The 18,278-nt window shown below is 45.9% G+C and overlaps 1 protein-coding gene across 10 annotated transcripts in view; it reads left to right on the plus strand.

The window, feature by feature from the left end:
• Positions 1-18,278, plus strand: part of LOC124000405 (glutamate receptor 4) — a 372,689-nt gene that overhangs the window by 261,005 nt on the left and 93,406 nt on the right. The window contains exon 1 of one of the 10 annotated variants that reach the window (XM_046306736.1): positions 4,750-5,054. The exons of 7 other annotated variants lie outside the window; for them this stretch is intronic. Coding sequence is in view for 1 of the 3 variants with exons in the window: in XM_046306735.1 (XP_046162691.1) it covers positions 4,987-4,996 (10 nt within the window). In the remaining 2 variants the exon portion in view is untranslated. Of the gene's footprint in view, positions 1-4,749; positions 5,055-13,481; positions 13,560-18,278 lie in introns of those variants that run through there. 2 more of the 10 variants (XM_046306735.1, XM_046306737.1) reach the window with 2 other exon arrangements.

An 18,278-nucleotide genomic window follows, 5' to 3' on the forward strand; every position in this document is an offset into this window, starting at 1 on the left:
CTCAAGTAACTTCAAATGGTTCGACATTAAGAGCTGCCAATCTCCACACACACACACACACACACACACACACACACACACACACACACACACACACACACACACACACACACACACACACACACACACACACACACACACACACACACACACACACACACACACACACACACACACACACACACACACACACACACACACAAATAATAATATGCCATTTAGCAGACGCTTTTATCCAAAGCGACTTACAGTCATGTGTGCATACATTCTACGTATGGGTGGTCCCGGGAATCGAACCCACTACCCTGGCGTTACAAGCGCCATGCTCTACCAACTGAGCTACAGAAGGACACTCTTTCGCTCACTCCAATACCCCACACCAGGACTCATGGGCTCTCACACAACCAACTTCCTCCCCTCCACCCCATTCCCTCCTTCTCTCCACTCTCTTGGTATTTCAAGGTGGATTGCCGGCCTGTTTTTATGACACTCTTTACTATTTTTAAAGGAGAACATTGAGGAGGTGGAGATGAGGAGGGATGACAGGGTAAAGGATGTGGGGGGGAACCCCCATTGGCACGGTGGGAGATGTAGCAGAGCAGACAGCACGTAAGGTGGGGTAGAGGGAGGACAGGGGAGAGTGGGGTGGTAGTCTGTCGATGGCAGTCATGCACGATGTGGAAACATTGTGCTGTCGTCCAGCGGGATTCTATCTCTGCATTCAGACAGGGCCGCCACAGACGAAATAAGGAGCAGTCAGCGTGTGTGCATTTCGTCACACACACACAGACACACAGATTATCTTAATTTGATCACTCTGTTGTTGATGAGAATGTTCCTGTGCAGCACGAAATGCAAACTTGTAGTGTATTCAAGGTGTAAAAACAATTATAAAATGTCAGACCTTGTTTGCATTTAACAGACTCTCTTATCCAGAGCGACTAGGGTTAAATGCCTTGCTCAATGGCACATCAACAGATTTTTCACCTAGTCGGCTCTGAGTTTCAAACCAGCAACCTTTCAGTTACTGGCCCAATGTTCTTAACTGCTAGACTGCCATCCACCCTACACATTTTTTCCCATGAAATACAATCCACATAATAATTCACATTTCCTGTTTGTGCAGGATTATTTTCCTGCTGTAGCAAACTGGTTCAAATTAAGATCCTACACGTGTACACTCTCTCTGTCTTTCTCTCTCTGTCTCTCTCTTTGTCTCTCGTTCACACACAAACACACACACCCTCCTAGACCATGGAGCTGAACTCTTCGGGAAGTAGGGAATGCAGCATGCAGAAGCAGCATGGTATTAGATCAGCTTTAATTGAACAAGGTCAGAAAGAGGCTGCAGTCTACTGCATTCTATACAGCAGGGTTGCCCAACCCTCTTCCTGGAGATCTACCGTCCCGTGGGTTTTCAGTCCAACCTTAATTTAATTCTACTTACCTACAGGACGGTAGATCTCCAGGAAGAGGGTTAGGCAGCCCTGCTATACAGCCTTCTGATGCATTCTACTGCATGCTGTACAGACTTCTGAGCCATTCTACTGCATGCTGTACAGCCTTCTGATGCATTCTACTGCATTCTGTTCAGACTTCTGATGCATTCTACTGCATGCTGTACAGCCTTCTGATGCATTCTACTGCATTCTATACAGACTTCTGATGCATTCTACTGCATGCTGTACAGCCTTCTGATGCATTCTACTGCATTCTATACAGACTTCTGATGCATTCTACTGCATGCTGTACAACCTTCTGATGCATTCTACTGCATATACAGACTGCATTACATTCTGTACAGCCTTCTGATGCATTCTACTGCATTCTGTACAAACTTCTGATGCATTCTACTGCATTCTGTGCATTCTGCATTCTACTGCATTCTGTTCAGACTTCTGATGCATTCTACTGCATGCTGTACAGCCTTCTGATGCATTCTACTGCATTCTATACAGACTTCTGATGCATTCTACTGCATGCTGTACAACCTTCTGATGTATTCTACTGCATTCTATACAGACTTCTGATGCATTCTACTGTATTCTGTTCAGACTTCTGATGCATTCTACTGCATTCTGTACAGCCTTCTGATGCATTCTACTGTATTCTGTACAGACTTCTGATGCATTCTACTGCATTCTATACAGACTTCTGATGCATTCTACTACATGCTGTACAGCCTTCTGATGCATTCTACTGCATTCTATACAGACTTCTGATGCATTCTACTGCATTCTGTTCAGACTTCTGATGCATTCTACTGCATTCTGTACAGCCTTCTGATGCATTCTACTGCATTCTGTACAGACTTCTGATGCATTCTACTGCATTATGTACAGCCTTCTGATGCATTCTACTGCATGCTGTACAGCCTTCTGATGCATTCTACTGCATTCTGTACAGCCTTCTGATGCATTCTACTGCATTCTGTTCAGACTTCTGATGCATTCTACTGCATTCTGTACATCCTTCTGATGCATTCTACTGCATGCTGTACAGCCTTCTGATGCATTCTACTGCATTCTGTACAGACTTCTGATGCATTCTACTGCATGCTGTACAGCCTTCTGATGCATTCTACTGCATTCTGTACAGACTTCTGATGCATTCTACTGCATGCTGTACAGCCTTCTGATGCATTCTACTGCATTCTGTACTGACTTCTGATGCATTCTACTGCATTATGTACAGCCTTCTGATGCATTCTACTGCATTCTATACAGACTTCTGATGCATTCTACTACATGCTGTACAGCCTTCTGATGCATTCTACTGCATTCTATACAGACTTCTGATGCATTCTACTGCATTCTGTTCAGACTTCTGATGCATTCTACTGCATTCTGTACAGCCTTCTGATGCATTCTACTGCATTCTGTACAGACTTCTGATGCATTCTACTGCATTATGTACAGCCTTCTGATGCATTCTACTGCATGCTGTACAGCCTTCTGATGCATTCTACTGCATTCTGTACAGCCTTCTGATGCATTCTACTGCATTCTGTTCAGACTTCTGATGCATTCTACTGCATTCTGTACATCCTTCTGATGCATTCTACTGCATGCTGTACAGCCTTCTGATGCATTCTACTGCATTCTGTACAGACTTCTGATGCATTCTACTGCATGCTGTACAGCCTTCTGATGCATTCTACTGCATTCTGTACAGACTTCTGATGCATTCTACTGCATGCTGTACAGCCTTCTGATGCATTCTACTGCATTCTGTACTGACTTCTGATGCATTCTACTGCATTATGTACAGCCTTCTGATGCATTCTACTGCATTCTGTACAGACTTCTGATGCATTCTACTGCATGCTGTACAGCCTTCTGATGCATTCTACTGCATTCTGTTCAGACTTCTGATGCATTCTACTGCATGCTGTACAGCCTTCTGATGCATTCTACTGCATTCTGTACAGACTTCTGATGCATTCTACTGCATGCTGTACAGCCTTCTGATGCATTCTACTGCATTCTGTTCAGACTTCTGATGCATTCTACTGCATTCTGTTCAGACTTCTGATGCATTCTACTGCATGCTGTACAGCCTTCTGATGCATTCTACTGCATTCTATACAGACTTCTGATGCATTCTACTGCATTCTGTTCAGACTTCTGATGCATTCTACTGCATTCTGTACAGCCTTCTGATGCATTCTACTGCATTCTGTACAGACTTCTGATGCATTCTACTGCATTATGTACAGCCTTCTGATGCATTCTACTGCATGCTGTACAGCCTTCTGATGCATTCTACTGCATTCTGTACAGACTTCTGATGCATTCTACTGCATTCTGTACAGACTTCTGATGCATTCTATTGCATTCTGTACATCCTTCTGATGCATTCTACTGCATTCTGTACATCCTTCTGATGCATTCTACTGCATTCTGTATAGACTTCTGATGTATTCTACTGCATTCTATACAGCCTTCTGATGCATTCTACTGCATTCTATACATCCTTCTGATGAATTCTACTGCATTCTGTACATCCTTTTGATGCATTCTACTGCATTCTGTACATCCTTTTGATGCATTCTACTGTATTCTGTACATCCTTCTGATGCATTCTACTGCATTCTGTATAGACTTCTGATGCATTCTACTGCATTCTATACAGCCTTCTGATGCATTCTACTGTATTCTATACAGCCTTCTGATGATTTCTACTGCATTCTGTTTAGCATTCTCAAATACATTCTACTGCATTCTGTACAGCCTTCTCAAATGCATTCTGATGTATTCTACTGCATTAAATGAAGTACTCTGATGTATTCTACTGCATTCTGTACAGCATTATGATGTAGTCTATACAGCATTCTACTGCATTATCTTCTGCATCCTGCTGCATATGAATTTATTTTGCATTCTATAGGATCCTGCTGCAATCTACAGCATTCTGCTGTGTTCTACTGTATTCTATATTCTGCTGTATTCTACTGCTTTCTCTCCTGCATTTTACTGCATTCTGATACATTCTACTACATTCAACTGTATTCCACTACAATCTGCATTCTACAAAATTCTACTTTATTCTACTACATTCCTCTTTACAATTACTGATCGCTGGTGGCTCTGGGTGGTTGACTATGATTGCTTTATCACAGACACGGTCCCTCTTTATTTTCAACATGCCAAAGGAAGAGCTCTTTATTGACTTGTATTGATTTCCCTATTGACATCTGTTCACACACACATGGGGGTCTCTCTTTCTCTCTCTCACAGTGCATGCTGGGAGTTTTGGGGAGTTTGAGTGTTTGCTGTGGAGGGCTCTGTCCTAATTGTTTTTCTGAATTCTGTCTTGGTCTTTTCTTTCAATTTTTATTTTATATGGTGGTGGGTTAATGCACTATTTGTTTTAGCGGTACCCACAGGTTTTTTTCAAAATAGAGTGGAAGAGGACAGAGTTAGTTTCCTGGGGTTTGGAAGATGGCTTCTCAGCCTGGCGCAGAGGAGACGCTGTCGTTACGGCATGGATTCAGGTGTGTTCCTGAGAATGGAGTTAAGGTGGAGGAGGTTCTGCTCACAGTCGGTGAACAGGTAGGAGCTGAATTTATACATTCCGCTTCCAGAATGAACAAAGCTGTGGTTGTGTTCATGAAAAGAGCTAATTTGGTTGGTGGGCTAATTGCTAGTGGAATATTTGTAAGGGGTGTGTTGGTGCCAATTTCGCCTCTTTCTACCTCTTCGACAAGGGTGGCAGTTGCAAATTTGCCTCCGTTTATTATGGATGATCAAATCGGGAAAGAGCTGAGTCGTTTTGGTAAGTTTGCTAGCGGTTTGCATGTACTGTCGGCAGGTTTTCAGGCAGATGCCGTTAAGCACGTTGTTCCGTTCCGGAGGCAAGTGTTCATGTTTCTGAATAACAATGAGCAACAGCTAAATGTGCATTTTAAAGTGAGGGAGGGGCTCTACGCAGGGTTTGTCAGCACAGATGGTGCTTTGAGTGTGAGGATTTGGGGCATAAGAGCTTTGCGTGCCCACATAAAGGCCATAGACAATGTGAGGGTACAAGCGCCAGTGGGGAAAATCGAGGTCAACGTGCAGGGGGCAATGAGACGCAGACAACAGAGGCTGGGCCTAGTCATGCCAGGGATGGTGGTGTAGATGAGGCTGGGCCTAGTCATGCTATCGAGGGTGGTGCAGATGAGGCTGGGTCTAGTCAGGTTATGCTAGTGGATGAGGAGATTATAGTGGGGAAGTGTAAGAGACTAGGGGGGGGGTGCAGATTAGGCTGGGCCTAGTCAGGTCATGCTAGTGGATGAGGAGAGTATGGTGGGGAAGTGTAAGAGACTAGGGGGGAGGGAGAGGGTGGTGCAGATGAGGCTGGGCCTGGTCATGCTATGGAGGGTGGTGCAGATGAGGCTGGGTCTAGTCAGGTTATGCTAGTGGATGAGGAGAGTATGGTGGGGAAGTGTAAGAGACTAGGGGGGGGTGGTGTAGATGAGGCTGGGTCTAGTCAGGTTATGCTAGTGGATGAGGAGAGTATGGTGGGGAAGTGTAAGAGACTAGGGGGATGAGGAGGGTGGTGCAGATGAGGCTGGGTCTAGTCAGGTTATGCTAGTGGATGAGGAGAGTAGTGGGGAAGTGTAAGAGACTAGGGGGGAGGAGGAGGGTGGTGCAGATGAGGCTGGGTCTAGTCATGTTATGCTAGTGGATGAGGAGAGTATAGTGGGGAAGTGTAAGAGACTAGGGGGGAGGAGGAGGGTGGTGCAGATGAGGCTGGGTCTAGTCAGGTTATGCTAGTGGATGAGCAGAGTATAGTGGGGAAGTGTAAGAGACTAGGGGGAGGAGGAGGGTGGTGCAGATGAGGCTGGGTCTAGTCAGGTTATGCTAGTGGATGAGCAGAGTATAGTGGGGAAGTGTAAGAGACTAGGGGGGAGGAGGAGGGTGTCAAGTGGAAAAGGAAAAAGGGGGAGAAGAAAGGAGGTGGGAAGAGAGAGGCTGGTGCGGTCAAAGGCACCAAGGAACCTTTGCCTGGTGCTGGGGGGGGGGGGGGAGATGGTCAGGATGGGAGATGGAAATGAGGAGGAAAGTGAGTCTGAGGAAGAGGATGATGATGATGAGGAGGCCTTTTTTTCAGACTCCTCTTCAATGGGTCCGGAGCTGACAGCCAGTCAAGAAGAGGGGTCAAAGTACACGTTGAGGAAACTGAATGAGACCAAGAGGAAAAAAGTGAATCTTGAGGCTTTTTTTTCTGATCCGAGAAAGTTTATAAGATCTGTACATGCTATGAAAAATGAGGGGCATGGTGTCCTCTCACCCAGGAAACGGTTTAGGTTGAGGAAGTGGGTCACAACAGTGCGTAAGGGTCGACCTTCAGACACTGTTTAGATGTATAGTTTCTTTCTGGCACTGGGGCTTTTTGAGCTTTGCTTTGCTCTTACTTTGCTGGCTTTTCTCCCACTTCTTATGGAGACTCTTCGGGTAGGCTCGCTCAATATAAATATTCCCACGCCAGAGATGCGGGAAAGAGGAGTGTGTTGGGTGAATATGTAAACAAAAAATAGTACAGGTGTTGTGACTCATAGTGATGTGGTGAATGAAGTCAATTGGGGGCTCTGGTGGAAAGGGGCACGTGTGTTAAGACATAGGACAAATTTTAGTGCAGGGGTGGCAGTCCTTTTTGTACCGGGTCTGTCTGTAAAAATTTGCTCCTCAAAGGAAGTGTGTAGGGGAGGCTGCTTGTTGTAAAAGCAAAAATTAACAACATGGGTTTTGTCTTTATAAATGTGGATGCACCTAACACAGGGAGAGGGAGAGGGGTGTTCTATTTGGGTGTCTTAGACAGGAACTCTCACAGGTAGCGCCTGAGGAGATGCTGGTGGTCGGCGGGGACTGGAACTGTACAATTTGACGAAAGACAGAAATGGGGAAGAGCCTCATTCAGTAGGAGTGTTAAGGGATATCATTAATCAGTTCGACCTAGTGGATGTTTGGAGAACTAAACATCCCAACACAAGACCGTATACATGGGTGAAGGTTTTTGGGGCTAGGGTGAGTGCAGCCCGACTTGACAGTTTTTGCGTGTCCAGGAATCGGAGCAATAGGCTATTGGGTGCTACCATTCTCCCGGTGGGATTTTCGGATCATCACATAACCATGGCTTGGCTGTCTATTTCACCAGGGCCTTTGCAGGCATCCTATTGGAAGTTTAATGTAAAGCTCTTACAAGATGCCACCTTTTGCTTAGGTTTCCAGACTTTTTGGGAAAGGTGTGGGCAGCGAAGAGAGGAGTATGAGTCTCTGAGTCAATGGTGGGATGATATGGAAAGTCCCAAATTTGGCTTTTCTGTCAACAGTATACAGCTCCCTCATCCTCAGAGGCTAGGAGAGTATTGGGGGAACTTGAGCGTAGTATTAGTGAGATGGAGGTAGAGATGGAGCAAGGCAGATGGAGCAAGGCAGTGTAGGCCTCCAGGCTAATTTAGCTAAATTACGTAGGGGCCTGGGCAGTTTTTTCCAGGTTAAAGCAAAGGGAGAACTTGTAAGAGCTAGGTTCTCCATGCTCAAGGAGATGGATGCTCCCAGCTCCTTCTTCTTTGGTTTGGAAAGACAGAGCGGTGAAGCCAAAGGTATGCATTGTCTACGGCTGTCTGATGGGAGGGTGACCTCTGTGGTGGGGGGGATGCGGGAGCGGACTGTGGAGTTGAATAGGGCATAAATGTGTGACCCCAAGTTTTTGGGGGGGGAGGCACAAGGGGCGGCCGGCCAAGGAGAGAGCCAGAGACCGCCTGGGAGTTTGAGGAGAGATATCAAAGAGAGATGTTGGCTAGTAGTATGCTGCAGCGCAGGCATTTTGAGAAGCGTGTCATCAGTCCGGTGCAACCTGTGCCAGCTCCACACACTCGCCCTGAAGAGCGTGTCATCAGTCTGGGGAGTCCTGTGCCGGCTCCCCGCACTTGCCCTGAAGAGCGTGTCATCAGCCCGGTGTAACCTGTGCCGGCTCCACGCACCAGGCCTCCAGTGCGCCTTCCCAGCCTGGTATGTCCTGTGCCGGCTCCACGCACCAGGCCTCCAGTGCGCCTTCCCAGCCCGGTATGTCCTGTGCGGGCTCTACGCACCAGGCCTCCAGTGCGCCTTCCCAGCCCGGTATGTCCTGTGCCGGCTCCCCGCACTCACCCTGAAGAGCTTGTCATCAGCCCGGTGTAACCTGTGCCGGCACAGGTTACCTCAATCACGGACAACTTGTTCTTAATCAGGGACATGTTGGACTTGTTGAGAGGTTCTAATGTGAACTTTGGACTGGTCTCTTTAGATCAAGAGAAGGCTTTTGATAGAGTGGACCATGAGTATCTGTTTAATGTGATGTCTGGTTTTGGGTTTGTGGAAAGGTTTTAGACCTTTCTGAAGATGTTGTATGCTAGGGCGTCATGTTGTGGAGGGGGGCTCGGTAGGCCAGTCTGGGTGAGATGGGGCATTAGAGAAGGATGCCCTCTATTGGGTCAGTTATATACACTTGAGCCTTTTTTGGGCCTGCTACGCAGGAGACTGCAGGGAGTGTGCTGGACAGGTATGAGTGTGGAGACAGGCATAGCAGTGTCAGCGTATGAGATGATGTTTATGTGATGGTCAGGATATGCAGACACTAGAGACAAGGGAGCTTCATCAGCTAAGGTAAACTGGGTCAAGAGCAAAGCTCTGTTTTGGGGGGATATCGCCCCTCTGCTTCCAGGGGGTTTGCAGGGGGGTTGTGAAGGGCTTAAAATGTTGGGGGTGTACCTGGGCTCGGAAGAACTGGGAGGGGCTGTCACAGGCAGTGGTGTCAAGACTGGCCAGATGGAGGTGGCTCCTGTCCCAATTGACATATAGAGGGAGGGTGCTGATAATCAACAACCTGGCGGCATCTTCCCTGTGTCAAAAACTGGCTGTCCTCAACCCCACTGCCGGTCTGCTTGCAGACCTGCAACACAAGCTGGTGGACTCACTCTGGTCGGGCCATCACTGGCTGAGGGCGGAAGTGTTGTACATGACCGTCCATGAAGGAGGACTGGCCCTGATGGATCTGGAGAGCAGGGTGGTTGCTTTTTCGACTAAAGGCAGTGCAGAGACTGCTGTACCATACTGATGTCGGCTGGAGGGAACCAGCATGCGCGCTGCTGAGGAGAGCTGGCGGATTAGGGTTGGACCGGCAGCTATTCCTCATGAGGCTGGAGGGGCTGAGTACAACAGATCTCTCTGATTTTACTCTGCAGTGCAGAAGGCCTGGCAGCTGCTAAGGCCCACACGAGAAGGGGGTGTGGAGCCTGGGCTGTGGGTATGGGAGGAGCCTATCTTCCACAACCCAGCCATCCCTTTGAGATCGGTTCAGTCGGCCACCTTGCATAGGCGACTGATGGCAGTGGGTTTATAAAGGCTGGGTGACCTGCAACTGCTGGGAGAGGAGGGATGGAAAACCCCGAAGTCCTGGCACAACAAACAGGAATAACGTCTCTTAGGCTGCTGGAGAGATTCCTGGAGAAGATCCAGGAGGCACTGTCTGAGCCAGTAAGGGCGGTGTTTGAGCGGCCAAATGGGGAGGGGCCACCAATGTTTCCGCCACTGCAGGTGACGGCTGAGACTGGGGAACTGGCATGGGGGTCTGGAGGACTTGTTAGACACTTGTTTGACACTCCGAGCCTGGGGGAGTTTGAGGGGGTGGGAGGCAGCCCTCTACAACCTCTGCATTAAAGTGAGGAACATTAGGAGCATAACAGGAGTGAAGGCACATCAGTGGCATGGGGTATGTGGGATGGAGAGTATGGTGGGTTTTAGATGGAGTTCTATTATAAGGGGGGGAGGGTGGTGAAGTTTTAATAAGCATGACAATGTTTCATTAAAGAAAGACAAAAAGTCTAACGGGTGTCGTCGGAAGGATGAGACCAAGGCGCAGTGTTCTTTGAGTTCCACATCATTTATTAACGTTTTGAAACTTTAGAAAAGACAAAACAATAAAGAATACAATGACCTAACAGCTTCTTTGTGCAAACTACCTGCACACAAACAAAGAACAAGATCCCACACAGAAGGAGGGAAAGGGCTGCCTGAGTATGGTCCCCAATCAGAGACAACGATAGACAGCTGCCTCTGATAAAGAACATAGAATGCCCACCCAAATCACACCCTGACCAAACCAAAATAGAGACATTAAAAGGCTCTCTAAGTTAAGGGCATGACAAAGTCACAAGTCTCTCTCTCTCTCTCTCTCTCTCTCTCTCTCTCTCTCTCTCTCTCTCTCTCTCTCTCTCTCTCTCTCTCTCTCTCTCTCTCTCTCTCTCCCTCTCAATTCAATTTAAGGGCTTTATTGGCATAGGAAACATATGTTAACATTGCCAAACCAAGTGAAGTAGATAATAAACAAAAGTGAAATTAACAATACAAATCAACAGTAAACATTACACTCACAAAAGTTCCAAAAGAATAAAAACATTTCAAATATTATGTGCAAATAGTTAAAAGTACAGAAGAGAAGATAAATAAACATAATTTACAATGACAATGTTTCCCTTTTCTTGTGGCAACAGGTTACAAATCTTGCTGCTGTGATGGCACACTGGTATTTCACCCAATAGATATGGGAGTTTATCAAAATTGTGTTTGTTTTCAAATTCTTTGTGGGTCTATGTGATCTGAGTGAAATGTGTACCTCTAATATGGTCATACATTTGGCAGGAGGTTAGGAAGTGCAGCTCAGTTTCCACCTCATTTTGTGGGCAGTGTGCGCACAGCCTGTCTTCTCTTGAGAGCCAGGTCTAACTACGGCAGCCTTTCTCAATAGCAAAGCTATGCTCATTGAGTCTGTTCAAAGTCAAAGCTTTCCTTAATTTTGGGTCAGTCACAGTGGTCAAGGTATTCTGCCACTGTGTACTCTCCGTTTAGGGCCAAATAGCATTCTGGTTTGCTCTGTTTTTTTGTTAATTATTTCCAATGTGCCAAGTAATTATCATGTTGTCTCATGATTCGGTTGAGTCTAATTGTGTTGCTGTCCTGCGGCTCTGTGGGGTCTGTTTGTGTTTGTGAACAGAGCCCCAGGACCAGCTTGCTTCGGGGACTCTTCTCCAGGTTCATCTCTCTGTAGGTGATGGCTTTGTTATGGAAGTTTTGGGAATCGCTTCCTTTTAGGTGGTTGTAGAGTTTAACGTCTCTTTTCTGGATTTTGATCATTCGAGGGTATCGGCCTAATTCATCGGCCTAATGCATTATTTAGTGTTTTAAGTTGTATATGGAAGATATGTTTGCAGAATTCCGCATGCTGAGTCTCAATTTGGTCCCATTTTGTAAATGTTTGATTGGTTAACAGACCCCAGACCTCACAACCATAAAGGGCAATGGGTTCTATAATTGATTCAAGTATTTTTAGCCAGATCCTAATTGGCATGTTGAATTTTATATTCCTTTTGATGGCATAGAAGGCCCTTCTTGCCTTGTCTCTCAGATCGTTCACAGCTTTGTGGAACCTGTGGCGCTGGTGTTTAGGCCTAGGTACCTGTATGTATAGTTTTTTTGTGTGCTCTGTTTCGTCAGACCAGAGGAAATTTCTACAAAAAGTAAGATCGTTGTCCCCATGTGCAGTTGCAAACTGTAGTCTGGCTGTTTTAAGGCGGTTTTGGAGCAGTGGCTTCTTCCTTGCTGAGCGGCCTTTCAGGTTATGTCGATATAGGACTTGTTTTACTGTGGATATAGATACTGTTGTACCTGTTTCCTCCGGCATCTTCACAAGGTCCTTTGCTGTTGTTCTGGGGTTGATTTGCACTTTTTGCACCAAAGTACGTTCATCTCTAGGAGACAGAACGTGTCTCATTCCTGAGTGGTATGACGGCTGCGTGGTCCCATGATGTTTATACGTGCGTACTATTGTTTGTACAGATGAACGTCGTACCTTTAGGCGTTTGTAAATTGTTCCCAAGGATGAACCAGACTTGTGGAGGTCTACAATTTCAGGTCTTGGCTGATTTATTTTGATTTTCCCATGATGTCAAGCAAAAGAGGCACTGAGTTTGAAGGTCGGCCTTGAAATACATCCACAGATACACCTCCAATTGACTCAAATGATGTCAATGAGCCTATCAGAAGCCTCAAGCCATGACATCCTTTTCTGGAATTTTCCAATCTGTTTAAAAGCACTGTCAACTTTGTGTATGTAAACTTCTGGCCCACTAGAATTGTGATACAGTGAATTATAAGTGATATAATCTGTCTGTAAACAATTGTTGGAAGAATGACTTGTGTCATGCACAAAGTAGATGTCTTAACTAAGGCCAGGGTGTGATAGGTTATCTTTGTTTCCTTTATTATTTTGGTTAGGTCAGGGTGTGACATGGGGAATTATGTGTTTAGCCTGGTCTAGGGGTTTTGTATGTTTATGGGGTGTTTTCTAGTCTAGGTGTTTATGTAAGTCTATGGTTGCCTAGATTGGTTCTCAATTAGAGGCAGGTGTTTATCGTTGTTTCTGATTGGGAACCATATTTAGGCAGCCATGTTCTTTGGGTATTTTGTGGGTGGTTGTCTTCTCTCTTTGTGTCTTTGCACCAGATAGGACTTTTTCGGTTTTCACATTTGTTATTTTGTAGTGTTCTCGTGTATGGTCTTTATTAAACATGTTGAACTCTAACCACGCTGCATTTTGGTCCTCCTCTCCTTCAACGGAAGAAAACCGTTACATAACCGACTTGCCAAAACTATAGTTTGTTAATTAACAATGCATTTGTGGAGTGGTTGAAAAACGAGTTTTAATGACTCCAACCTAAGTGTATGTAAACTTCTGACTTCAACTGTAGGTGCTGCTGTAGGCCCTACTTGGTTGAGGACAAAAGCACCAGATCATCAGCAAACAGTAGACATTTGACTTCATATCCTAGGAAGGTGAGGTCGGGTGCTACAGACTGTTCTAATGCCCTCTCCAATTCGTTGATATATATGTTGAAGAGGTTGGGTCTCTCTCTCACTCTCGCTTTCTCTCTCTCATTGCTTTTATAGGCCAAATAGAGATGTGTGCTCTAGAGTTCATCTATGTAGATGGGAGAACCTTCCAGAAGGACAACCATCTCCACCAATCAGGCCTTTATGGTAAAGTGGCCAGAAGGAAGCCATTCCTCAGTAAAAGGCACATGTCAGCCTGCTTGGCATTTGCCAAAAGGCACCTAAAGATTCTCAGACCATGAGACACAAGATTATCTGGTCTGAAACCAAGTTGAACTATTTGGCCTGAATGCCAAGTGTCACGTTTGGAGGAAACCTGGCATCCCTACAGCGAAGCATGGTTGTGGCAGCATCATGCTGTGGGGATGTTTTTCAGCGGCAGGGATTTTTGAGACGAGTCAGGATTGAGGCAAAGATTAACAGAGCAGAGAGATCCTTGATGAAAACCTGCTCCAGAGTGCTCAGGACCTCACACTGGGACAATGGTTCACCTTCCAACAGAACAACGATCGTAAGCACACAGCCAAGACAATGCAGGAGTGGCTTCGCGACAAGTCTCTGAATGTCCTGGAGTGGCCCAGCCAGAGCCCGGACTTGAACCCGATCTAATATTTCTGGAGAGACCTGAAAATAGCTGTGCAGCGAAGCTCCCCATCCAACCTGAGATTGAGAGGATCTGCAGCGAAGAATGGGAGAAACTCTCAAAATGCAGGTGTGCTAAGATTGTAGCGTCATAACCAAGAATACGCGATACTGTAATCGCTGCCAAAGGTGCTTCAACAAAGTATTGAGTAAAGGATCTGAATACTTATGGAAATGTGATATTTCAGTTTATTTTGTTCATAAATTAGCAAAAGAAATCAATATTACCTGTTTTCGTTTTGTCATTATGGGGTATTGCGTGTAGATTGATGACGAATAAAAAACGAAATGTAATCCATTTTAGAATAAGGCTGTAACAAAAAAGGTCAAAAAAGTGGTAAAAGTCAAGGGGTCGGAATACTTTCCCAAAGGCACTGTATGTACGGTCTCAAACGAGTGGTGAATGATGGTGGCTTGTGCTGTGTGGTCAAATCAGTAAATTGGTAGCTGCAAGGCAGTCAGCAACTATGTTGTGTTAGGTGTAGTGCTCAACACCTGTGGGACACAACACTGTGGAAATGTGTGCAGCATGGTAACAATACAATTCAGCTAGGATGTAAGTGTTGGTGGCAAGTGGAGTAAGTAAGCCTTGTCCAGAACGGACCATGGGGAAGGAGCCTATGTCCTTAATCTGTAGCATGAGGCAGTTTGATATACAAGTACATACCCTGGACAGGATGCTAGTCTATCGCAAGACCTTATCCCTAATCCATCTCTTTAATGCTGAGTGCCAAGCAGAGGCATTGAGTACCGTTTTTGGAGTCTGACTCAGCCAGGGATCCAAACCCCAACCTTTCAATCTCAGGGTGAACAAACTAACCACAAGGCCACTGAGTTGGTGCATTGGTTTTAGTGAGGGATTCACTAATTGTGATGCAGCAGTGAGGGTGGGTGGGTGTGTGGTGGGTGGATTTGTACATGGGAGTGAAGTCTATTCATCAATATCACCAAAACAGAGATCAATCAACCTGGACAGGGTGTAACACACACACACACACACACACACACACACACACACACACACACACACACACACACACACACACACACACACACACACACACACACACACACACACACACACACACACACACACACACACACACACACACACACACACACCCTCCCCACCCCGCCCATGCATGCACAGACACTGCACACTCTCTCTCACATGGGCCCATTGATTATGTGAGGTGCAGTGTTAGCTGTTGACCTGTTTGTGCAGTGGACTAGAAGGCTGACGCATGCTGTTTCAGGGTCACTGCTGGTGTGGGACGGTACAAAATGGACCTTTCAATCTGGACAGCCTGAGTCCTGTATGTCAGTCAGCAACAACATGTATGCCACTGCAGTTCAGACATAACTACAGACTTATAACTGTAGCATAGACATACAGCTACAGACGTACATTACGAGTGGCGGACCTCATGAGAGCCAGTTTCATCATAGCGCTTGATGGTTTTTGCGACTGCACTTGAAGAAACTTTCGAAGTTCTTGAAATGTTCCGCATTGACTGACCTTCATGTCTTAAAGTAATAATGGACTGTTGTTTCTCTTTGCTTATTTGAGCAGTTCTTGACATAATATGGACTTGGCCATTTACCAAATAGTGCTATCTTCGGAATATCACCCCTACCTTGTCACAACACAACTGTTTGGCTTAAACACATTAAGAAGGAAATAAATTCCACAAGTTAACTTTTAACAAGGCACACCTGTTAATTTAAATGCATTCCAGGTAACCTCATGAAGCTGGTTGAGAGAATGCCAAAGGTGTGCAAAGCTCTCAAACTTTTGACTGGTACTGTATAATGGAGAGTGTGGAGTAGAGTGTAGTGCCTCCACTGTATACTCTCCCAGGCTTGGTTTGATTTAGCCCCTTTAAGGAGGTCAGTCTGTGTGTGTGTGTGTGTGTGTGTGTGTGTGTGTGTGTGTGTGTGTGTGTGTGTGTGTGTGTGTGTGTGTGTGTGTGTGTGTGTGTGTGTGTGTGTGTGTGTGTGTGTGTGTGTGTGTGTGTGTGTGTGTGTGTGTGTGTGTGTGTGTGTGTGTGTGTGTGTGTGTGTGTTATTGCTAGTGCTTCTCTCTAAGGGGAAGTTGATTGCTATAAACACCCCCCTCTGCTTTGTGACACTTTCCCTCCTTCTCGCCTCTCTCCCCCCTCTTCCTCTCTCTTTCTCCAGAGCTTGTCTGGGCTGTGTAGTCAATTCACTCTCTGTCCTTTTCCCCGGGTAGACAAAAGGAGAGAAACAGCATTAGAGATAGAGAAAGTGGGAGAACAGAAAGCAGATTGAGCCTTACCTGTTCATTGTGTTCCACACAGTCCTCTCCTTTTAGGGTCTACTTGTATGTGTGTTCTGTGTGTTTGTGTGCTTTCTCCCTCTGTGTGTGTATGTTTCACACTGGCTTCCTTTCATTGAATTCATTGCAGCCCAGTCTAGTTATAAACCAATGGCCAAAGGGACAGACAACTCTGTTTACACGTTGTCCAACGGTGCCATATCACTCACAGGAATACAGAGATCTATCTCCACCTAAAGACATATCCTTTAGGTGGAGCAGGGATGGTGAGCCGGGATTGCGCCGACAGAGATGGTCGCCTCGCTTCACATTCTTAGGAAATGCAGTATTTTGTTTTTTTAAATGTATTATTTCTTATATTGTTAGCCCAGGAAATCTTAAGTCTTATTACATACAGCCGGGAGGAACTATTGGATATAAGAGCAACGTCAACTTACCAACATTACGACCAGGAATACTACTTTCCCGAAGTGGATCCTCTGTTCGGACCACCACCCAGGACAATGGATCGGATCCCAGCAGGCGACCCAAAACAACGGCACGGCAGAAGGGGCAGACTGAGCGGTCTTCTGGTCAGGCTCTGTAGACGGGAACACCGCCCACCACTCCTGAGTATACTACTCGCCAATGTCCAGTCTCTTGACAACAAGGTAGACGAAATCCAAGCAAGGTTTGCCTTCCAGAGAGACATCAGAGATTGTAACATTCTCTGTTTCACGGAAACAATGCTCACTCGGGAGTCGGTACAGCCCGGTTTCTTCACGCATTGCGCCGACAGAAACAAACATCTCTCTGGTAAGAAGAGATGTTGCCTTATGATTAACGAGTCGTGGTGTGATCGTAACAACATGCAGTAACTCAAATCCTTTAGTTCACCTGACATAGAATTCCTTACAATCAAATGTCGACCGCATGAGGACTCCTTGCTGTCCCCAGTCCACCTGGCCATGCTCCTGCTCCAGTTTCAACTGTTCTGCCTTACTATTATTCAACCATGCTGGTCATTTATGAACATTTGAACATCTTGGCCACGTTCTGTTATAATCTCCACCCGGCACAGCCAGAAGAGGACTGGCCACCCCACATATGCTCTCTCTAATTCTCTCTTTCTTTCTCTCTCTCGGAGGACCTGAGCCCTAGGACCGTGCCCCAGGACTACCTGACATGATGGCTCCTTGCTGTCCCCAGTCCACCTGACTGTGCTGCTGCTCCAGTTTCAACTGTTCTGCCTTATTATTATTTGACCATGCTGGTCATTTATGAACATTTGAACATCTTGGTCATGTTCTGTTATAATCTCTACCCGGCACAGCCAGAAGAGGACTGGCCACCCCACATAGCCCGGTTCCTCTCTAGGTTTCTTCCTAGGTTTTGGCCTTTCTAGGGAGTTTTTCCTAGCCACCGTGCTTTTACACCTGCATTGTTTGCTGTTTGGGGTTTTAGGCTGGGTTTCTGTACAGCACTTTGAGATATCAGCTGATGTACGAAGGGCTATATAAATAAATTTGATTTGATTTGATTTATCTACCAATCTTAGATTATAATCACAGCCGTGTATATCCCCCCCAAGCAGACACCTCGACGGCCCTGAAAGAACTTCATTGGACTCTTTGTAAACTGGAAACCACATATCCTGAGGCTGTATTGTAGCTGGGGATTTTAACAAGGCTAATCTGAAAACAAGGCTCCATAAATTTTATCAGCATATCGAATGCATGGCCCGGGCTGGCAAAATTCTGGATAATTTTGTTGCTCCCAGCCTATAGACAGAAATTAAAACAGGAAACGCCCATGCTCAGGTCTGTTCAACGCTGGTCTGACCAATCTGATTCCACACTCCAAAATTGCTTCGATCACATGGACTGGGATGTTCCGGGTAGCCTCAGACAACAACATTGATGTGTACGCTGATTCCGTGAAAGAGT

This window comes from Oncorhynchus gorbuscha, linkage group LG16 (assembly GCF_021184085.1).
Source record: "Oncorhynchus gorbuscha isolate QuinsamMale2020 ecotype Even-year linkage group LG16, OgorEven_v1.0, whole genome shotgun sequence".
Classification (NCBI taxonomy): domain Eukaryota; kingdom Metazoa; phylum Chordata; class Actinopteri; order Salmoniformes; family Salmonidae; genus Oncorhynchus; species Oncorhynchus gorbuscha.